General features: G+C 42.7%; 1 protein-coding gene and 1 long non-coding RNA gene across 4 annotated transcripts in view; both read right to left on the reverse strand.

Annotated features, from left to right (window-relative positions):
- Positions 1-18,374, reverse strand: part of LOC102313862 — a 64,597-nt gene that overhangs the window by 10,050 nt on the left and 36,173 nt on the right. The window contains exon 1 of one of the 3 annotated variants that reach the window (XR_006054330.1): positions 3,037-3,314. The exons of the other annotated variants lie outside the window; for them this stretch is intronic. This is a non-coding gene — a long non-coding RNA (uncharacterized LOC102313862). Of the gene's footprint in view, positions 1-3,036; positions 3,315-18,374 lie in introns of those variants that run through there. 3 annotated transcript variants of the gene reach the window in all.
- On the reverse strand, positions 13,135-15,127 carry foxd7 (forkhead box D7). The gene has a single exon (XM_005926688.2). It carries the CDS (start codon positions 14,398-14,400, stop codon positions 13,429-13,431), a length of 972 nt encoding a protein of 323 aa, XP_005926750.1. The 5' UTR covers positions 14,401-15,127; the 3' UTR covers positions 13,135-13,428.

The raw sequence follows: 18,374 nt of genomic DNA on the forward strand, positions 1-18,374 counted from the left end.
AATTGATGCGTTGCTTTCACATAAGCACGCACGCACAAAGACACACAGCAGTGTTAGAAAAACAGGCATAAATCTCTAGTTCAGAGCCCGTGTTACCCCCTTTTTTTTTCAGCAGAAAAACCTGAGTGCTCCTTTCCGACTGCAAGCTACCTTACTCTAATGGGCTCATTTAGACAAATTTATTTTGCCCCATTTCACTCTGTTATATATATTGTTAAATAGACTGGCATTTATGTAGAGCTCTTCTGCTATTTTTGGGCTTTCAAAATGTTTTTACACTACAAACCAAATTCATTCAAATTCAGTCATATTTTCATGCAATTCAAATGTAGTAAATGTTTCAAATGTATCGACTCTCTAAATATTTTAATCAATATCTATTATATACTTTGTATTTTTTCCAAATTAGTTGAGATACTCAGAATGTGTAGAAAAGACAGATGAAAGTGAAGCTAATGTGGAAGTCTCTTAAACCTGCATTGTTGCTAGTGGTCAGTAGGGGGCGACTCCTCTGGTGGCAGATTGTGTAGAAAACTATTAGAAAATTAAATTTTCACCTTATTTATGGTCCTTCTAAATTAATTTGTAGTCTTAAGCAATAATTACAAGTTTCAGTGACTATGAGATGAATTTTATTTTATAAATTATGGTTCCATTCAGAGTAAAATAAATAATAAAACAGAGGATTCTTTAAGTTTTGGCTACTTTTTGATTGACAGCTCACTTCAGTATGAGGGATTGTTTCTTTACTTTTTCTCAGGCAGATCCACCCCCTGAAAAAAAATGAAATGAAATAAGATAGTCACAGACAAACTGCTCATCTCGAGTCCACAAACACACAGGTGGCGTCACCTTTCATATACAGTTCATGGACCTCACTTAACTACCTTCTTGTGGGACAGCGCCAGTGCCCTTGGGTGGGAATCTCTGGCATAGGCCCGGATTTGACTTGTGGCTTAGCAGTGCAAACAGATCGTGCCGATATGAAGCCCATCGAGCAAAGTCAGTGTTTTTTCAATCTAAATTCCAAGATTACTTCACTTTTAAGCACAATGCCAGACCCCAGTCACAGCCAACATCTGAATACACCATCACTCACTGAAATATTACAGACATCAGAAACTCACTCGCAGCATGGATTTAACAAAAAAAAGGGATTGTAATCACACGGCCCATCTCATAATTAACGGATGCTATGACTCAACTTGGTCACAGCATGGTAATTACCTCAGGAGGCTGTCATATTTATTTAACTAGGAAGCTAAGACTGCTGAAGTCCAGCCATGTCATATGTTAGATCGTGTCAGATTGAAACCATGACACATTAAGCTGATTTCCCCCCCTCCTTCCTCTCGCTCTGTTGCACCAGGGTGGTCCTCACTCTGGCTCCGGCCTCGTTAGTGTGTGTGTGTGGTGTGTTTTCAAGACTGTCACAACAACATGACCCCCAGAACATTTCAAACATACACACACTAATTCTGCTCAGACACGGGCATCTTGCGTTTCCAAATCTGCACACATGCACGCACACACCACAAAACCTCTGTCCTGGCTGCAGGGATAGAAACAACAATGCTGCCTTTGACACTGACCCTAACCTCCAGTCCATCCCTCCACCCCCCCAAAGCCCTCATCGCCCTCCCACGTCCCCCAGGCCTAGCGCTGGCCACAGGGCCGAGAATGCGATTCAGGTGCAGGACTCTGCTGTTTCCAATTAGTGGGGTATAAATTAGAATCACTCTCCCCTGTCCTCTATCCAAACATTGCTGTCTCTTCATCCTTGTCGACCCTACACACTTAACTCTGCCTCTGACCTCCCGCCTGTATCACTCTGAGACATAAATTCACTTCCTTTATGGCTCTTGTCGGCAACCTCTGGACTCCTCTAACTCATGCTCAACGCTGTTAATGTGCAGTGCATTTGGTATAAAACCCTCCATTTTCAGTCAATGAGAGTATAAATCCCGAGCCATATATCTGACTTTGAAAGGAATATAACTTCTGGTTTTACTGTACTGTCTGGTTACTGTAACTGAGATATTTCACAGAAGACAAGGACATGCCCTGACATATGCACTCCACATTGCAGCAAGGCACGCTCTGATAAGGTTACAGAGAGATTCAGTTAACTTGTGAGAGGAAATGTAGACTTATTCCTCAACTTATTAGACAGTGTGTTTGCGAGCTTTTTCCTCCACAGGTCAGTCTGTTAAACTGAGTGTTATTATTCCAGGGCAGAGAGATCAGCTGCAGTGTAGCCAAGTAGGACCTGAGGTCACTCTGGTACTGAGAGTTCACATCTGTTCAAATAAATCCTCCACTGTGCCATCAGCAGTAAAAACACACACATGCAAGCTCCAGCAGAATGTAACTAAGCACATTTAGAAGAAGAAATCTTAGGCATACAAGCACATTTTGGTTAATATATTTGTTCACATATTTGCTTGGTGGCTTTGGACAGTGGAAATGTGATTTTATGCTACGCTACTTGTTGTCCACAACAGCGTGTAATTGAGAAGTTTAGTAAAACTTATTCTGAACAATCTTTCAGTCCCACAAAAATATTTTTTGGACTATATAGTTTAAAACATATGCATAATGCTGATTTATATGATCAGCAGAACACAAGAAAACAGGTCAGCAAGTCAACAGGGAATACACTGTTAGCTAAGAGTAACCTAATGGATAAACGGTAATAGCTAGCTAAAAATTAAGAGAGGATGAGAGAAAATGTTATATATTGCAAAAGCATGAAATTAATAAAACTTCAGAATATAAAACTTAAGAGACTGATAACAAGTAAACAGGGGAACTGCTGAAAGTGTTCAGCTAAGCTAAGTTAAAACTGTTAGCTATGAGCAATAGCTAAATAGCTGACATTAGCACATAAAAAGGTACCGGTAATGGCTAAAAGTAACAGATAAACTACTGAAACAGCTAATATTACTGGATTTTGGTGTAAATGTGAACAATTAATAAAAGAGCTGAAAGAAAAACAGGATAGGTAAATGAGCAGTAAATAAAACAGTAACATACCAATTATTATACCAAATACTGCATTAGTACTCATAATCCAATAGGACAGTGTGTCTATCACTTATAACAATTCATCATAAGGTTGATACTTTAACCATTTCTTGCTAATAATACTAAATAAAAAATATATTTTTCTATCCAGAACTGTCACAAGTAACAAATCCCAGCACTGCATACACGTGGAATACACACGCTAACACTTTGGCACACGCTTTCTCTCAAAGTACACGACACCAAGAAAAAATAAAGAAAAATAACAAGCAAGCACCATCATTCACTTTTTTTTTTACATTCCTGACTTTGGCACCTGTCATGTGTGTGGTTTTTATTTTTTATTTTTACAAGCTCAGGCTGCTGTTACAGAGAACACAGCACGCAGGAGCGAGGAAAATTTACAGAGCGTGTCCTCTCCGGGCCGTGCAGTGTTCACGGGGATCAAATGCTCCCAAGGTGTGGAGTGTGTGTGTGTCTATATAACTCTACATTTCTCTCCACTGCCACTATACCAGCACCAGAGCTGCTGCCCCCGCCTTTTACAGAGCCCAGGACCTCAGTGTGCCCTCTGAGTTTTCTCTTTATGAGCTCTAGTTCATCCTTCGACTTGCAGAGAAAACAAGAGCTGCACAGGCTTTTATAGGACTCCTGGGGAATACACAAAGAAAAAAAAAATAAGAGAGCAAAGTTTTTAGCAGGCAGTTAGAGGCTTCTGCACTGTGAAGGATGACTGATAGAAGAGGCTGAAGTGTTGGGTGAAGGATTAAACACAATGTTACCCCCATTTACCGCAGCCTCTGACCTTCAGCTGCCCAGATGATGATAGAAAAATGCTCCAAAGAGACAAAAGCGAACCAGATGAAGATGAAGCGAAATAAAAGGCAGCCACAAGAAGGGTGTGAACTTTCCCCCACCAACACGAGCTCACTTTTGTGGGCTCCCTCCTCCACGGGGAGTACCCAAGATAAACAAGCCTGTTCCTCTAACACCTTTCACCTCTCCTCCTGACCTCAGTTCATCCCACCTTTTTCACTCATCTCTGGAAAACGTTCTCCCCTCCACTCCTCTTTGTTACTTCCTTTCTCCCCGTCCGTCCAGATGTTTGGCCCAGTGACGGCAGCAGCAGCAGCAGCAGTGAGAGCGAGGACCCGGGGCTACGCGGTGGGGATCTCCAGCAAGGATCGGAATGCTGACCCTCTATCCATCTCCATCAGTGGAGACGGATTTGTTTGACTTGAGATGTGATTGTGTTTTCTCTTCCCCACACCTGCAGCTTCCTCTGAACCGTGCTCCCACCCACTCACCCACCCATTCTTCCTTGGACCCTCGCGATCAATTGCTTTAACTTGGCAAAACACTCGTCCAGCTGCTACTGCTTTTCCACATCTTTTATATTTTCTCTTACGCGGCCGGCCTGCCAAGTAAGAGTTGCAGTCGCATCACAGCAAATTGGCGTTTTGACAGATATTTGAATCCAATGAAGTCATGAACTGGAGCGGTCCACTGACAGTTCCTGTCTCTTTCTTCTGTTTGTTGTCACATGTGCTTTGATTGACTGTAGTGAAAGCAGGCCTCTGGGGGAGTAGTTTCATTATCAGAGGCTGCTCATGTGGGATCTGCATAAAATAATAAACCTCCTCTGTCTTGTGATGGTGTTCTCTTCCCACCCGGAGCTGAGCAGGCATTGTGACTTTCAACAAACTGTGGTTTCTTGCAGATCAAACATTCCTCTTGTTTTTGAATTTATCATGCGGCAAACCCGCCCTCATTAGTCAATGGCACTCAGCAAGTTGTAGCGTTTAATTCCGCGGGGCCGCCCAAACTTATCACCCTTCATTTCAACATGGTGGGCTGCCCTGTTGCTGAAACCCTCTCAAGCGGTTCCAGACATCTGACAACAGCCACATTTATTTATTGACTTCATTTCGCTTACAGGGCAGCCTTTACAGCTCCCTTGAGTGATACAGAGTTAATGTAGAACTGTTCATTGCTCGTGAGTGTTTTTTCACTCCTCCTCCTCTACCGCCACCTCCTCTCCCTCCTTTTTAAACTGTTCTTAAGTGTTTAAACACGCGGGTAATGACGTGCTGTTGTGGAAGTGAAAAACCATGTGGGATAAAAAAAGAAAAACATCCATGTGGGCTTTTTCCCCCAAGGAGAGCACGAACCACCGAGGACGGGATGAGAGCGAGGAAGGCCCTGTTAATCAAAATGAATGAGCACCTCTCAGGGCGCTTGTGTCGACGAGGCCGTGGAAGAGCTCTCAGCCCCCTTCGCTCTGGGAAAGTAGAGCACTGGGTGTAAAGAGAGATCCAGACACTGTGACCAACACAGCTAGTGGCCAACCAAACTCGTACTTCCTGTTTGCATGACCTTCCAGCGTCATGTAGACAGTAGGTCAGAATAAAAAAATATATTTTATTTATTTATTCTTTTAGAGTTGTTAAGCAGTTTAGACAAATCTGGATATTTTCCCCCCAGCTGTTTATTTTAATACTTGCATCTTTTTCAGCCATATCTACTACTTTTAGCTTTTTCTTCATTTATCTGCTTTCAGCTTTAAAATTGAACAACTTGGAGATAAAAGCTATTTTATGTTATTATTTTTAGCTAGCTGTCTCAAAATCTTTGTTAGCTTATCAATACCTTTACCAAAACAATTTTTTCAAATCATAACTTCTATTTTTTTTTTAAATTATCAAAGCTGCTCATTTGCAGAAATGCGACTATAGCATCTTCTGATATTGAAAAGTACCATTGATCCAAATGAAATATTGATAAAGCCGGCCACTTAATTCACTTAATTAGTTTACTGGTTACAAATGTCAGTGCTTTGCAATAACTGGATTCCAAAAGTGTTGGTACTGTGCTGATGGAATCAAATCAAATCAAATAAATCATCACAGTCCCTGTTGCTTTTACAAACAATAGATGTCAACATTAGCTTAGCAAAGCAATTTTAAACAGGGGGGAAAATATGTTTGCTTTATCCAATAGTAACAAAAGTCAGCTCACCAAATATTACATATGGTGTTCCTTAAGTGAATGTAAAAACATTTAAAACACAAACTGGGGATTTAGTTTACTGTTTTCAGTCGTTACCTTAAGCTAAGTTAGCTAGCTGCTGGTGATAGCTTTAGCTTGGACAAATGAGAATGGTGCATTTCGTTTACCCAAGAACAAAAATGTTAACAAACATACTAGCAAACATGCCAAAATTTTATAAAAGAAAGTTATTGAGTCAAATAACTATTTAAATGTCTAATTATAACAGGAAACTATTTATGTTGGCTTGTCTTCGGCTGACTGAAGAGAAGTCAACTTGGAGGAAGCTCGTCAGAGTTTAATAACCTAAGACTGCCAAATATTAAAAATGATTTTGAGTTAATTAAGTACATCTTGGTAAGACGAGCCACAGCTGCAGAGAGCTTGGATAGCAATAAAGAAAATTGTTGTTACTGAGAAAATAAAAGTGATCAACACAGGTCCTTGAGGTGCTCCAAACTGAACTGGTTCCTGCTGACCATCATACAGAGCTAAACCAGAATACGGCTCGTCATTAAATTGCCATTAGTAAGAAGCAACCATTTCTGCTTTCATAGATAGCATTTTTGCAGCAGAGAATCAGCTGTAGCTGTTTTTAATCGAAAGGAATTTAAGACAAGACAAAATAAACACAAGTGAAGTACGAGCTACAGTTTTTTAGCCAAGATAGTACGACAAAAAAATATGAGCAAAAAGGAAATCGCATTAACTTGGAATAAAAGAGGAGACATTAAAGTCGTCATTTCATTAAAAGAGCCATAATTATTGGTGGCTACAGCTTACATAACCCTACAGTTATTATTGCATAGCAGCCTTCAGCCTTTTGAGGATTATCATGTTTTTGCTGTTTTTCCCTTTTTAGCTGATTGAATTTAGGCCCTCGCTGTCTCCTCTCCCTACTGTTGCTCCTACCGCGTTTCACAGAACGCCTTCAACTCAGCAGCTTTTTCAAATTTGGGGCTTGCGACACTCAGCCAAAAGCCGCAAATTACCCCCCTCTAGCAGCAGCGAATTAGGAACAATTTTGTGTTAGCTATAAAAAAGCGAGGGAGAGAGAGAGAAGTGAGGGGAAAATATAGCTTACACCAGGGACCACCAACAGAGGCAACATGGGATGAGCGGCTCGTCGGCCGACAGTTTGGGTGGCAGGGCGGTGCTAGAAAGCAGCCTCAGTGATCTTCAGAGCAATCAATCCTATCATATCACATCTACATAGTACGGCACAACATCCATTACCAAACACAAAGGCCTGAATTAGTGGATTTATGTTGCTGTTACAGGATGTTTGCAGGCCTGTGAATTGGCTTTACAGTTCCCTGAGCACACAGAGACCTGCAGCAATGACACTGACAGCCTCACAGCACCTTACGGCACCTTACAGCCTTATTCACTCCAGCGACACTGAAGGGGAAAGGATCCATATGAGGTGACAATTCACCGCCTGGAATTTTCATTCTCCCTTTCGAAGAGGGTGGGATTTTTGATTTCCCTCCACTATGCGGTTGGTCCTCAACTCAGGGCATTAATGTAAAAAGGGGGTCTTTTTCTTGTTTCTTACAAAGCGTGAGGTTTGGCATGCCCACTTAATCTGCTTCCCTTGAGCCAATCCATGTTTTTCCCATTCTGGCACCCTTTTCTACTCCCTTTTAAAATCCATTTCCAAGTTGTAATATGCCACTGCAGACGTTATTGAAGGGAGGAAAAACCAAATGTAATGGGGGAGAGCGGTATAGAGAAAAAGAGCAGACGGAGAGGGAGAAAGAGAGATTTCCAACTATTAACTGGCTAGCGTACCCTGCTCTTCATAGCGATGCCTGGTGTGGAAGGCAGACCACTTTGTCTTCCACGGAGATCAGACAGAGCGGGCGGGCTGCAGCCAGGTTGGGGTTACTGACTCTCATTAGGTTTACACCGACCACCGGGACTCTGACTGCGCGACTGTAACATGAGCCTGCACGGTTATAACCTGACCCCTCTCTGACACACCTTAGCCCTGATGTTAATTGTGCTTCCTGCTCCCTTTTTTTGATTAAATGACACCGATTTTTTTGAGTCTTTAAGTCTTTGTTTGTACGGCTAATGGCTCTCATTTAGTGCAGTAAGTGGTTCAGGGGCTGTTGTGGGTGACATCACACTGATCTGAGGCCTGTAAAGGGTGAGCGTTTCTCGTGGTAAGCTGACTTCTACCTGCAGCGCATACCTCACACGCTGACGCCAAGCCGGCACGTGTTGCTTCAGACACACACCAAAAAAAAAAAAAAACATTGGAGAGGGTAATGCCAAGCTGCATGGGCAGGGCAAGGGCATGAGGCCGCCAGCTGGGGAACAGAAGGGCACCAGGAAGGTTGAGAGCAGCACAGGAGGGAGCAAGGCCAAGATCGAGTGCCACCCAGTGAAGCACAGATCGAGTGCTTTGCAGATTTTTTTGGTTTTTTTGAGAACAGATGTGGTAAAAAAGAAAAAGAACGATCTATGTACTGTATAATCCTGAACGCAACTGTGGATTTTCTCAAGATGCCTAATGGGGCAGTGCATTTCCTCCAGATTTTGGCTGACGGAGACAAGCCGAGGTCTGAGGGTAGGAAGAGAATATCTCAGAGGTTTAACATACTTTGGTTTATTTGGAAGTTATTAAACTACAGTGTCCGAGTTTAGCAAGTAACCTAAAGTATTTGAATAAGTCTGTGCTTCAAGGGATCGTTCACTTGCTGTTTGTTTTTCTACCTCTGTGTTTCTCCATCCTTTCCTCTTCTCATTCTGATTTTTATTGTCCCACCACCCCCCTCGACTCACCCACCCCCAGCTGTAGATCTTTTACTCTTTATTTTCTCCCACTCCCTGTGAGCGCGTGGCTGAGGTGTGAGATCATTCTCCTTCTGGGTGGCTTTCCTGCTATATGTCACTGTCATCTGTTGGCACTGAGGCTCGAGGGGGGGTCCCTTTTCCAAAAACACACCGCACTCCGCTTCACCACCCTGAGCATAATAAATTCTTGGGCACGAGACTGGAGAGGGGTGTACCAGCGGAGCAGTGCGTTTTACTGGGCTTGGCTGGGTAACACAAAGACCGGTGAAAGAGAGAGAGAGAGAAAAGGCAGCAAAAGAAGGGTGGAAGATTTATAATTGAATAACTCCCTGAAGCAGGGCAGCGGGGATTGGCCCTGCCAGGAAAAGCAAACGCCAAGGAGCGAGCAAGGCCCGTGGAAGTCAGCCATTAAAGTGAGAGGAGAGAAAACCTCAGCTGTGATCCGCTTCAGCAGAAAGGTGTGAGATTTACTAATGATAACTGAAAAACCACAGCACCTAGTAGCCATTCTGTTCACCCCACTCTGAATCTGCACGAAAGAAAAAAACAAAACTAAAAACACCCCAGTGAAATAACACAAATCACTGACCACGTTATCTGCAACAGTGGATCTACCCGACGCAGAGTTTACATGGCTACGGGGGTAACATTTCCCAAATTAGGTCAATTTGAGCTCATATTTACACTAAAACAAGCGACCCTTGGAAAGAACTCGCACAAGATGAAGGGCACGTTTTGATCCGGCGACCTGACAGAAATATGAAATATAACACTAACGTCGGTTCAACGTGTTCATCCATAGTGAAATTAACCCACTGCAGCCCAAATTCGGACACTTTCTTAACCCACGACTCGTAGGCAGCCTCTTAATAAAGACGCTTATTAAAAGAAACAGCACAGTGTAGGGCAAGAAAAATATTCAAGGGGAATTTATTTCAAATTATGCATTTCAAACAACACAGTCGCATTGTTTTTCCTGTCCTGGCTGAACTCGCAGGGGCTGTCCCAGAATGCACTGCTCGCCCCGCTTTCGCTGTGTGGAAGGAGAAGAAGCGAAGGCAGCAAGGCGGGGTGCTCCGCCAATGAGTTTATCTTGCCTGTTTGGCTTGGCGTTTGAGAGCGGAGAACGAAAGCAGGGTACGGCCATGCTGTCAGGCATGAATGGAGTTCTGACCGAATCGACTCACTTTTCCCAGAGAAGCGAGCTCCGCATCAGATACAAGCCGAGATAGCTCCCGACTGGTCATTGGCGTGGAACTGAGCGGAAACTCTTCCGCAGCTGGTGCGACAAGGCACGCAACCGCTGACACGCTGTCACATAGCTGCACATCCACTTATGTGATGAATCATCTTAATATGACACTGATTTAAGTTCTCTGTGGTCCCGTTTAGGGTGCGAAACTCAATCCCCTTGTTTCATAACTCAGAATGACTTTGCAGATTGTATTTAACTCTGAGGTGACCTTATAAAAAGACAGAAAAGAGAGAGAGAAAGGTCTGGCTGAAAGTGGGAAAATCTTGCTGTTAATGATTGAAAAAAAGAGGTATTACTCGTAGCACGAGTGAAGACTTAATAAAACATGTCACACTTAATGACGCACAAAGGGGAAAAAAGGAGAGTAAAAAAGACTTTAAGCACTGCACTGGCAACTTTTACCTCCCTCAGTATGGAAAACCGATGTGTGTGCACATGAGTATGAGCCCGGGGTGTCTGAATTGCTTATTTTATCAGGTGCACTGGTGCTCTCCCTCCAAAAAAAAAAAAGAAAAAAGAAAGTAAAAGACCCTGACTCTTTCTTCCTGGCTGCCAATCAGTCTCTGTGACAGCGTTTGTCTGCTTCACTTTTCTGTTTGGCTCCCCACCAGCAGAGCAAGCTTGTTATAAGAAAATGATTTCATGGGGTTATTAGCGTTTCTGTGCCTTAGTCATACCTACAGGAAAAGAATGAGTGTGCGCACACATTCGGGCAGTAAATAAATAAAACTAGAGTAAGAGTAAAAAGGTTTGCACATCCACCCTGGAGCCTGAAGAAGATCCTTTTATGAATGAAGCGCTCCCTTTACAAAAACAGTGTAAGCATTCAATTATTATGCTGGAGCTACTTATGGTTCAGACTACATTTATCCTTGTAGTCATATAACAATAGAGTTCAGTGAACATACTAAGCATGCGTGTGGCTGTTTATAAGCTGCATCAGTACCTTCTGTGTGAAACAAAAGTGCATAATAAAGACCCTGTGTTAGCACTTTTGAAGAGTCACCACACTCTAGTAGAGCACAGCACTATTAGAAGCAAAGCACAGATGCTGACTAAAAGTATATATGTGCAGCTGCACGTTTAGCTTTCCAATCAGATAAGTTCTAATAGCAAAAGAGGGCCCCGGTGCATGATAGGAATCTTATGACGGATTAGCTGAACCACAGCTCTTGCCACACTGTTTAAGATTAGCACCAGAAATATTAGACATTTGGTTATAAGAGGAAAAAAAGACAGAAAGAAAAAGCAAAAAACAAAACCTCAGTACAGATTGAATTAAATCTGATCATCCCAAAATGGTAAGACATTTCCTGAATGGAGTGCAGAGAAAGAGGAAGACATGCAGCGCGAGCATGTGCTCTTCCTTTAGGAGTGGGCAGCTTAACAACTCGCCATCAGGTAACAATCTTTTTATTTGTTTCAGGCCCTCGCTGGGTGCCAAAGCCTGCTAAAGGACTAAGCGTGTGGTGCGATCCATCAGCCCCGTCCAAGAGCTTCAGCGTGGTAATCCATCTAAAGCAGAGTCAGAATAGAATTAAATAAATACTTCCATGCTCTGCAACCCCCGAATTATTTTACTACTGTCATTCTCACTACGAGGTAGCGCCGCGTGCACTTAAATGAAAAGGAAAGGGGAAAATAAATCAGATAATTTGAAATAGCAGAAAATGAGCAGAAATACATATTTTTAGATTTATTCTGTGTACGCGCAGATTGAATCACAGCGTTTCTGCTCAAGCAGAAAGACTGATATATTTATTTTAGCCTCAGATTGGGGTTGATTTAATCAGACTGGGTTTACCTGAGATTTAAAGATTGGAAGATAAATTGGGAATGGAAAAGAAATAATTGGAAAAAAACACAACATTAAAAAAAGAGTGATATCTGATTGATATATTTTCTTATTGTGAAACCTGTGAGGTGGAGGATTGTTTTTAGGGGCATTGCTTAAAACGCAGGCAGAATTTATTTATTTCTGTTATTTTTAAAACAGAATTTAAATAAAGTTACTTCTTTAAAACTGTCTAATACTCAAATCGGATTTTTAAAAGTTTTTTTTCTTTAATGTTTCTAAGTAAGACGACAAAACCATGATTATAAAAAGGAAAAAACATAAACTGAATTGAGGAATGTTTGGGAAAACCTCCTGTGTGGAAACTCTGGTCAGTAAATGAGCAGAAAGCCTTTATGAATATCTGACATGAAAATGTGTTGCACACATTTTCTGTGTGTGGTCCTGCAAAATAAGCCAATTATTATTGGCATGTATGTTTTCAGCGTTATGGCTATGAAAACGACACACACACACACACACACACACACACACACACCACAGCTTGTATAAATATTATTTATACATATTTATACATATAAATATAAGCTATGCGCTAAGTCTTACTTTAAAAGCTTGGTGTGATTAGAACCTTTCTTATTTCTCTATTAAAGCGCATTAAAAACGAGGCCATCCAAAGTGCCTTTGACCTCGACCCGCCTGTTATTTATTTTAACATCATGTTGCTTTTCTCCATTACTTTGAAAAATAATGACATTTCTTATTTAACAAGCCACTGTTCCTTTTAAATATTACATCAGATTATTAAATAAATAATAAAAGATCTTGGAGACCCATAATTAGAAAAAAAAATCCCAAAATTACGAGTGTTACCTTCGCTTGTATTTGATCAGTTATTTAAAGCAGAAGAGAGTCACGTGTTTAAAATGAGAGCGTGTAAGACATAAGGCTAAAAAAGACTGCGCACTGATTTAATGTAGGTCAATTTGACTGCTTACTTTCTCTGCCCCTCTGAACATTACTATGAATAATTTGAATTTAGATAAAAATGAAACCGAGGAATATAAAACCCTTTAAACCCAGAGATAAAAATAATAACAGGTATAACAGCTGTTAGCAAACAAAACCGTGCACGCACATTTAAATGATTTCAAAAAGCATGATTCCTGACATGCATGTGTGCAAAATACAAATTAACGCAAGGTTTAAATACTCAGCTTTATTTCTTTACAGAAAAAAGACGTAAAGGAAACTCGTCATTTAAATATTTAAACAAAAGATGATAATTCATGATCAGGTTTTTTTTAAAGGGCGTCTGTTGTTTTTGCCATGAAGTTGGGGAGATCGAGGAAAAGTTTTGAGCATTTCTGGAACATTCTTGTAAAAAAACAAAAACAGATCCATCCAATTTCCACTGCAAGCATCTGCTCCAAATGTCTCCGTTTACCTGAGAAAATACAAATTAAAGTCCGCTTTAAGGAGAGGGGAGTGGGGGGGATTATTCATCGTTGGTGTGGATGTGTTTGGCCAGGTCGCCGATGCCACGCTGAGTCTGTAGTTTCTGGTACTCCTGGTGTAAACTGAGGAAGTGCGGAGAAGCCGCCGGGTGGAAGAGCGCGGGGGAGACGTATGCGGCGCTGGAGGTCAGAGGAGAGGAATACGCTGTGCACTGTGCCGGCGAGAAAGCGTCGATGCCCGGCTGAGACTGAAGGAAAGCTTTGGCTGAAAGGGCGCTGCGCGAGAAGAAGCTGGAGAGAGCCGGCAGGATACTGCTCACAGGTGGGATGGTGGCGGGGCCGCACTGCGAAGGCGCGTGGTGATGGAGGTAGGGGTAAATCTCCAGACTTGGCAGCTGCAGGGCCGCGGTGCCGAGCCCGTAGGCGCTGTGTGGAAAGCCGTGGAGCGCGCTGGGCTCCAGGTGCTGTTCTTTGAGCGGGTCGAAGCGAAAATGCTGCCGCTTGAAGCGTTTCCTCCGCCGCAGGAAGCTCCCGTTCTCAAACATGTCGGAGGAGTTGGGATCCAGCGTCCAGTAGTTGCCCTTCCCGGGGTTCCCGGGCTCTCTTGGCATCTTTACAAAACAGTCATTGAGCGAAAGATTGTGTCTGATAGAGTTTTGCCAGGCGGGGAATTTCTCCCGGTAATAAACGAAGCGGTGGCTGATAAAGTCACATATCTCGCTGAGGGTGAGCCGCTTTTTTGGGCTCTGAAGGATGGCCATGGTTATCAGAGCGATGTATGAGTATGGGGGCTTCACCGACGCGGGACCTTTGGTTTTAGGAGCAGGGAGACACGCCGGCGCAGGGCTGAAGGTCTCCCTGTCTTTACTCTGGCTGCTGGACGTCTCCGTGCCGTCTTCGTGCTCGCTTCGCGACTCATCCAAAGGTAAAAGCTGCTCCTCTGCGCTGTCTTTGAGTCCTTCCCCCACCACGTCGATAACAATATCCTCCATGATTTCCAAACCTAATGTCATAGTAGATATCCGCAGTTTTAAAGCCGATACCACCTGGCAACAGGTGGGAGAGCGAGAGCTCTTCTTTCAAAGGCGACGAAAAGATTTTTACGCACGGCCCATCTCCATTCACAAAAACACGATCCGAGAGAAGTCCACTTCCTACTTCAGATTCTCCAAACCGCAAAGCATCTACGCTGATATCCTTTTATTTTCACAACTTTTAGCGCAAAAAAAGCGGCCAGGACTGGCTGTGCGTAAAAGTGCGTGCGTCCTCGGAGATGTCCAGCACCATCTGTAAACTCTCCTGCTTTCCTGCTGGTCGGGTGCTTGTGATGTCACGTCGAGGCACGAGGGAAAGGTTCCTGACCAATGAAAACCGCGCAAAGGCGCAAAGACAAAAGAGGCCTATACCAGCCATCCAGCCAGTGCACTCTCATCATCAGCACATCAGTGCCAAGTCCACGCGGACACATCAGAGATCCATCGAGGAAATCAGAGGAAAGATCGTTTGGAGCGGAATAATAAAGTTTCCACGGAAAATTAATTTCACAAATATTGCGTAAAACATTGGCAACTATATTAAAAAATGCAACAAGTAAGAGTGTTTTTTATACACCAGAAGACGTTAATTGGAGAAAAGTGTGATGCGTGACCTTTTCACGGCTATAAGTTAAAATCACAATTTTGTATCGCAAAATATTAAAGTTTGAGTATGTTCTTCGACACTAGAAGCAGTCTTTAATAAACTCTGTATGGAACCTAATGAGATTTGACTGAAAATACAAAGAATTTAAAATATTTTTATTTGTATTTTTTTCCACTCTTCGTTTTATTTTCCAACTAAAACAGCAAAAGCGATCAAATCTAAAGCACGGTGGTGATGGAAAGTCAGTTTACACCAAAATGACACATTTATATTTCCGAATCTGTCGGCTGACGCCTTGGAGGGAGGATATCAGATTATAATTTAAAGTGTGAGAGGGAAAATCCCCAAACACTTCTCTACGCGAGGCGAGGACTTAAACCCTAATCCCTCTCGAAGTCTCCTGCAGCCGCACTTTATGCACACTTGACTCACAATTACACGTTTTCAGACGTACAACACTGGAATGACTGCTTTTGGGCAGCTGTGAAAATAATAATTTGTTGCCTTGCATGAGCGCCTTCCTTGAATAAACGATAAGAAGAGACTATGCGCCCTTTATATCTCATATCTTATTTTATTTATTTATGTACATATATCTATTTTATTCTGAATTTTATTCTGAATTCTTTCGTTTCTCTCAGGGACATATTGCTAGATGTGACCACGTGTGAAATGCAGGGAGAAACAATATTTGATGTGCAGTCTGCGTAATCTGCTGGGCGAAACTCTACACCGCCTGCTCTCCATTTGAACACCTATAAATCCGTCATAACCTCGCCAGATTATCCTCTTTAATAATGCGCAGCTGAACGCAGACTGGTAATATTGGGATGAAAGTAATAGATTTTCACTTCGCTCAGACATAAAAGAGAAGTGTGGAGAGGAGGGCGCTCTCGGTATTGTTGGGAGGCCTCTGGTTGTTTGTGTTTAATGATGGAGCCCTTTGTTGGGGATTCCCACATTTCCTGCCTCTAATCGTATTGATACCCCGGGGCAGAGGGGAGGCGCGGGGGGAGAAAGAGAGAGACCGGGTCCGGACTGGGTGGGCTATACGGTACCAGCAAAGCTGCAGATGATTTCCCAAATTCATCACGCATGTCTTCACATTGGAAACAGGCCCGAGCGCAATGTGTGGTTTCAATAAGGCGAGAGCGGGAGCGTCAAATCACTACAAAAGCTGAAGGTAGGCCACTCTCAGGGCGGCACGGTTCCCGAGCTTGCACGCGCTGGAGTCACTTATTGGGGGACCGACGGTGGAGGAGACGCTGTCAGATGAACTCAGGTGGCGATGAATGAGTCCCGATGTTACAGTGACAAATATGGCCTCCGCTTTTCTTTTCTTTCTTTTTTATAAATTAATGTTATTATTTCTGGTAATTGTTTTGTAAGGGTCACCAAAAAAGCTATGCAACATTAAACCCGGGGCCCCCTCTATGAAGCCTTTCTTCTTTTCTTTATGATAAAACGCGTAAAATCTGGGAATCAACAAGGCCTTTTTAAAAAATTAAATTACAACCCTGCTATCTAACAAAAACGCCCATTGTACAGATTTTATTTGTCTGTATCGCAGATGAGAAAGTGGGAGACTGAACAGACTCCGAAGGGCCGGTGTAATAACATCATTTGGCAGGAGCTGTGCCGGCGTCGGGGGGGGGGGGGGGGGGCTCACGATTTTTTGACCACTGCAAATACCGCATTTGAAATGGGTTGAACGTGCGGGCTCTTCAGTATAATGTTTCCTATCATCATGAAATGCTTCGAGCATCACATATTCAGGGATGTGATAAAAAGCCCCCCCTCCCAAAAAAAAAAAACAACCTCCGAGCGTGTTTTTCATTGGAAGAGGTTGAAACTGCTTCAAAGAGCTGAGGTTGTTTTCTCACAATGCCCCCCTCTCTCATCTTGATTCCCTTAAAATCTTGGCAGGGCAGTGAACATAATATAACGTGTAATTTAAGGTATCATGAATCATAACTGGATGAAGAGAGAAAAAGAGAGAAGAAGAAGAGAAAAAAAACAGATGTGCTGAGCCAAACACACATCTGATACACACACATACGCACGCTCACACCGTTTAGGGGAGGGCGAGATGTGTAAATTTCACGAGCTGAACTGGTCATTAACACAATATTTACGGGCTGACAAACAGCTCTGTAGCATGCAGGCGGTGATGCAACCTGTTCCCTGCATCTCGTTATCTCAACGCGCTCTTGTCCCTTCAGCCACTCTGCTCAGTGACTGGATCCGTTTACAATGAATGGCACAAGCTATCAGTTACAAGACAGTGGTGCTCTGACTAAGTGCTGACATCTTGTGGTGCAAAAGGGGTAAACTCTTTAGCTACATGTCATCGACATAATTAGAGAACACAGCCTACAGGAACATAGCAGAAAGAGGGACCCCGCAGACCTCAAAAATGGGGTGGCACACAATCATTTAAATGTGCACGGAGCTCCTGCCTCCATAAACACGGAGCTATAGCTTAAAGCTAAAGGCAGCAATCTAATGAAGATATAATCTGGTGAAAATGTGTTTTAAAAGTATGAAAAATACTTTGAAAAATAATTCCTTCCCGCTGTCGCCAAGTACTTGCCCATAGGGAAGTTGTTTGATTATTGGGGGTCCTTTGTAATATTGCAGGGTCCTTACTAAAACATTAGCAAAGTGGTTGTGATTTGGTGCTATATAATTAAAATTGCTTAGAATTGAATTGAACTGTATTGTCAGTGTCTCTGTTTTAGCACCACAATAGATTGGTGACAGCTGGGATGTGCTCCAGACCCCCATCAGGGACCTCGAATTGGATAAGTGGAAGAAAATGGATGGGCATGAGTGTCCTCATAAACACACACCTGTTGTTCTCACTCTCGCTCGTTCTCTCCTGTTGCCCTCTGCTCCTCAGGGGGTTTTCTGTGTCTGTTGGAAGTTGATCATCTCTTGCACTCCTACCTCTCTTCATCCTTTCACACAGGCTACTGAATTCTACCAATAATGTCACTCTTATGTGGTGATAAATAAATATAAGAGGTACTTTCAACTGTCCCCTTAATGCCCGAGGGATTGTCACGGCAGATGGATCCGCATGTTTGATTTGGCACGGCTTTTATGCTGACACAACCCCCCCATTTATCTGGGTCTGTGACCCCACTGAGGTTGAGCTTGTGTCTCCTCCTGAAATTGAACCAGGGCTAACCACAGAAGCACCAATAAAATCAATCATAAAATATATATACAATATAATAAAGCTATAACTGTATGAATAGATTGTGTATTTGAGTTCTAGTTAAAGAAAAAAAGCTTTGAGTGTTTAGTTAGAGTAGAGAGCAACTAAGTCCATTTAGCATTT

Source organism: Haplochromis burtoni, unplaced genomic scaffold (assembly GCF_018398535.1).
Source record: "Haplochromis burtoni strain Fernald_Lab_line unplaced genomic scaffold, NCSU_Asbu1 Contig_45, whole genome shotgun sequence".
Taxonomy (NCBI): domain Eukaryota; kingdom Metazoa; phylum Chordata; class Actinopteri; order Cichliformes; family Cichlidae; genus Haplochromis; species Haplochromis burtoni.